This window comes from Gekko japonicus, unplaced genomic scaffold, assembly GCF_001447785.1.
Source record: "Gekko japonicus isolate JY-2015 unplaced genomic scaffold, Gekko_japonicus_V1.1 scaffold131, whole genome shotgun sequence".
NCBI classification, from domain to species: domain Eukaryota; kingdom Metazoa; phylum Chordata; class Lepidosauria; order Squamata; family Gekkonidae; genus Gekko; species Gekko japonicus.
Window position 1 is genome coordinate 620289 of NW_015167061.1, and position 5081 is coordinate 625369.

A 5081-nucleotide genomic window follows, 5' to 3' on the forward strand; every position below is an offset into this window, starting at 1 on the left:
AAGTTAACAACCGTGCATAAGCTGCACAAACAGTCCTCCTCCCCAAACTCAGCTCCCAGAAGAGGAAGAGATTGGATTTATACCCTGCCCTTCACTCGGAGTCTTAGAGCAGCCTACAAACTCCTTTCCCTTCCCCTCCCCACAACAGACACCCTGTGAGGTGGGAGGGGCTGAGAGAGCTCTTTCCAGAGCTGCCCTTGAGAGAACAGCTCTGAGAGAACTACGGCTTGCCCAAGGTCATCCAGCCAGGTGTGAGTGGAGGAGTGGGGAATCAAACCCGGTTCTCCCAGATTAGAGTTCACAGACTTAACCACTACACGAAACTGGCTGCTTTGCTTTCTCCGCAGGCTGTTTTGAGACCCATTTAGGTGAACAGGAGTGTAGGTGGGGAGGGCGGGGGCTTTACCTGCAGCGGGAGCTGGTCGGCCAAGACCGAGCCAATGAAATTCAACAGATCTCCTCCCAGCCATCCCAAGAGGAAATAGATGGACAGGGCCTGATCCATGATGCCAGTTTTGCAGGCCTGGTAGTATTGGCTGAAGGACACGAGTGGAGAGAGAAGCAGTTAGAGAAAAAAGAAGAGAAGATCGGATTTCTACCCCGCCCTTCACTACCCCGCCCTTCACTACCCAAAGGAGTCTCAGAGCGGCTTACCATCCCCTTTCCCTCCCCCTCCCCACAACAGACACCCTGCGAGGCAGGTGGGGCTGAGAGCGCTCTCTCGAGGACTGCCCTTGAGAGAACAGCTCCGAGAAAACTTATGCCTGACCCAAGGTCACACCAGCTGCTGCATGTGGAGGAGGAGTGGGGAATCAAACCCCATTCTCCCAGATTAGAGTCCGTGCACCTCACCACTACACCAAACTGGCTCTCACTGGATTGGAAAGAGCCACTTGCCAGCGGCGGGAGGGGAGGGAGTCGATCGCCTCCACCCTCCAGGCGATCTGGCCGGGAACAGCCGAGTTCAGTTTGTTCCTTTTACGGCCCCAAGGCATCATTCAGCTATTATTCTGTTGTACTCCTGTGTCAATTTCATTTTTTTAAAAACTGAAGGCTAATCCTGTTCCAGGATAAACACCAGAGACCAGAACTGCGCATCATATCACATACTCTGATTTTAAAGAGAAGAAAAGCCTCACTAATGTTGCAAAGATAGGGTGGTTGTGTTGGTGTGTAGAAGAATAGCTAGATTTGATTCCAGTATACCCCAAAGATCTTGCCCCTAAGGTGCTGCTAACGGACTCCACGGTCCTGCACGGAGCACAGGGTTGGACTAGATGGCCTGTGGGGACACTTCCAATGCTACAATTCCAGGAGGCATAAATACAATTTTTAACATCTCGTCGTTTCACAATGACCATTAAATGGCTTTTGCGATTAGCACAGATGACAAACTGACTAGCAATTGACATAAAAACGAATGCTTAAAAAGAAAATACCCAGCTAGTCAACTGATCATCTCTTTCATCGGTCAAACGGATGCAATTTTTAGGCAGATTTTGGGGAGTCAGGATGGGGTTATGAACATTACTCCCTCTAAACTGTGGAGTCTTGACAGCAAAAATTCTACTTTGTGAGCTCCTGGCATTAAAGTTGTGAGCGAGCGATTTGGCTATTGCGTAAATCAGTTTGGTCCGCAGCCCTCTTTCCTGAGCCAAGACAAAAATGTGTGTGAGCCGGAGGCTAAAAAATGGCGAGCTAGCTCACACTAGTGGCGCTGCGGTGGCTCAAGTGATTAAGACGCTGAACTGCAGGCTGTGGAAGGTCGGTAGTTCAGCAGTTCGAGACCGGGGTGCCGCAAGACGGAGTGAGCTCCCGTCTCTAGTTCCCGCTCCTGCCAACCTAGCAGTTCGAAAGCAAGAAATGGCAAGTAGATAAATAGGGACCACTTCGGTGGGAAGGTAACAGCGTTCCGTGCGCCTTGGTGTTTAGTCATGCCGGCCACATGACCACGGAAACGTCTTCGGACAGCGCTGGCTCTTCGGCTTGGAAACGGAGATGAGCACCGCAACCCTAGAGTCGGATTCAACTGGCTTTCGAGCAAGGGAACCTTTACCTTTACCTAGCTTACACTAACTCAGCTTAGTGGGAAGACTGGTTATGAACACTCGAGGGGTTCACGTGGAGTGGGGTGGGGTGGGTGGTGGGGTACTGCCAGCAAGTTTGATGGGTGGAGTTTGCAGCTGTTTGTGGTGGCACTTCTGCTGGAAGGGGGTCAAGCCGTTTCAGGATGTCCCCAGGCGCTCTGGGAACAGGAACTGGAGCTGTGGCCAACCACGTGCAGAGAAGGATCGTGTGCCGGGCCAGGAAGTGAGTCACTCCTCCAGCACTGCTTAGACTCACAGCCACAGACCCGCCCGGGTCAGTCTGGTGCAGGAGACACGGCACGTGAGTCCCCCACCCCCACCCAAGTTCTCCCACCCGAAGGTCTCTTCAGCTCTCAAGAGGAACCGGCCCTCGACTTACGGGAAGGAAGCCGCAGCAAAGCAGAGGATGGAAACCAGGCCCAGCACCACGCTGGCGATGTCCCTGCCGTCCCGGGCACACTCGGAGAAGATCTCCCACACCCACCGGGTGCCGTTGGGGCAGTCGGAGAAATTCCCCTGGAGGGAATCCCAAAACTGAGCGGCCATTGAGCGTGCGAGGGGTGGGGGGCCCAATTGACTCCCCTCACACAAAACACAGGAGGGAGGATCTGTCCATGGCTGAACTGCAGACCTGCCAGGGAGGACAAAAAGCAGGAAACCATTTTAACAGCAATCCCCTGCAGAGAGTGTTGAGTTCTAATCCAGCCTTGGCTTTGGATCCCACACACGGCCTCAGGTCGGTCGGTCTCACGGCAACACCAAAACTGGATTGATCTCAAACTGGTGTAACCACAACTACTTCCTTCACAAACAGCTGGGACTTATAATTATAAAAAGCTCCCTTCCTCAGACAGGAGAAATGGCGGTCTGAGGGATATTGTAAAGAATGCTTGAAAAGGATGCAAAGGTCACAATCGGCTTGAGGGGAAATGCCCGGGGGGCAGCAAATTAGCATCTGTAGCGAGATAAGAAGAGATTGGGTTTATACCCCACCCTTCACTACCTGAAGGAGTCTCAGAGCAGCTTACAATCCCTTTCTCTTCCCCTCCCCACAACAGATGCCCGGTGAGAGAACAACTCTGAGAGAACTTGTGACTGACCCAAGGTCACACCAGCAGCTGCATGTAGAGGAGGAGCGGGGTATCAAACCCGTTTCTCCCAGATTAGAGTCCGTGCTCTTAACCACTACACCAAACTGGCTCTCTCCTATGTCTCAAGTCCATTGTTCTGAATTTGTGAATTCACTCAAATTCAGTAATATCACATTGTAATCTCCCCTTGAAGCCTCCCTGTTTGAGGACTAAATTCTCAGGTCAGCATTTTCTCTCTGAACACCGTAAACTGGGGGGCGGGGGGGAAGAAGAGGATGGCGATTACAACATGCCTGTCATCTGGCTAGCTTGTACGGGAAACAGGACAACAGAGTAAGGCCAGCATTTTTGTGTTCTTAGTAATGCATGTGTATTATTTTAAAATAGCCTCTTTGGAAGAAGGCACGACACACGATAAACACGTTTTAAGAAGAACTAATGGAGGCTGCATGCAAGAACACGGCAAGGCCATTTTGCTGCATGGATGACCGTCTGGCCGTTTGTCTGCGTCCTTGCTTTGTCAGCTGCGCTTTGCAAAAGGGCTGCCTGCAAACAAGAAAGGGCTCAATTAAGCAAAGGGCCTCTTGCAACCCTGCCTGCCAAGAACTGCCCACCCAGCACTAAAAGGCCTGCAAAACAGGACTGTCCTGTGAAGACCTGTCATTTCAGCAGAACACAGCGTGGCTTCAGTCCACCTGATCAGGTTTCCGAGCCTGGCCTCTTTCAGCAAGGGGAAGAACCAGGAACCTTTGGGTTCCCGGTAAAGAGGAGAACCGGCAGTCCCGTTTAGGACCGGCTTTTGGAGAAAAGCAGGGGGGAGAAAAGTCACTGCAAAGAACGGAGCGTGTTCAGTTCCGATCCCTGCCCTGTTTCTCTGACCCCATCACCACTTTTGAGTCACATAGAAGCCAGGGGAATGAAGAAACACGAACTTTCCCCATTGATCATCAAGTAGGAAACAGATGGATGGACCCAAGTGCTGAGGTCAGGCGAAATATCTTCAGGGCAAGGGTGGCTGTGAAGGCAGGTCCCAACCCAACCCTCCTCTTTCTTGGCCTTAAGTAACGGGGTGCGTGAAGACATTTAGAGACACCCCCTCTGGCCACATATAGTACTGCGAAAGACGGGGTGCAGCTGGGATTTTGGGATTGTAGGGCTGGGGTGAGAGAGGTCCCCCAAACTCCCAGCCAGGCCCGTAGCTAATGTGGGGCATGTGGGGCCTGGCCCCCTAGTATTTCTTCTTGGCCCCCTCTCTCCCGGGCCAGTCCCGTCCCAAATTGAATTAATGTGATTAACTTTTATTTAATTAGCGGAGAACCCCCCCCCCAGGCCCCCTCCCCCAGTAATCTCTAGCTAAGGGGCTGCTCCCAGCCCTAACTAAGGGCTGGTGATGAAGGGGAGCGGGGAGGGTTGGACATGACCTACTGCACCATAGGGGTGCCGGTAGGCTGTCCCACCCCGTATATACCTTGTGGCCCTAGTTAGGGAAAAATGGTGACTAGCACCAACTTGTAAGCCGCTCAGAGACCCCTAGACAAGGGGTTCGAGCGGGATATAAAGTCAAATGATAAATAAATAAATGACCAGAGAGATTCTCCGGCTTCCACGGAGGACTGGGAAATGAAACTAAGCGCTGCTGCAACTAAGCCCTCCTCGGAGAAGTGGCCCTGGACCGGGCTCCCCTCGTCTGTCTTGACAACATCCTTGTGAGGCAGGCCAGGGGACCACCCCTCGATGCCGGCAACGCCTTCTGAGACTCGATTCTCTCTGCTGCGAAGAAGGCTGAAGGGAGGCCCCCACTTAAAGGCCCCGGGACTCGTTGCTCCTCCCAAGACGGAGGGCCGAGCTGAGCAGCCGCCCCGCTCCCGAGCCCGGAGTTCAGATCTTCCCCTTGCGCGGGGGG

The 5081-nt window shown here is 52.9% G+C and overlaps 1 protein-coding gene across 2 annotated transcripts in view; it reads right to left on the reverse strand.

Annotated features, from left to right (window-relative positions):
* Positions 1-2711, reverse strand: part of PQLC2 (PQ loop repeat containing 2) — an 11183-nt gene extending 8472 nt beyond the window's left edge. For both annotated transcript variants that reach the window (XM_015412592.1, XM_015412591.1), the window contains exons 1-2: positions 2467-2711; positions 407-536 (exon numbers count right to left, since the gene is read on the reverse strand). In XM_015412592.1, the coding sequence (XP_015268078.1) occupies positions 407-536; positions 2467-2633 (297 nt within the window). In that variant the 5' untranslated portion in view covers positions 2634-2711. The remainder of the gene's footprint in view (positions 1-406; positions 537-2466) is intronic.
* Between the last annotated feature and the right edge of the window lie 2370 nt (positions 2712-5081).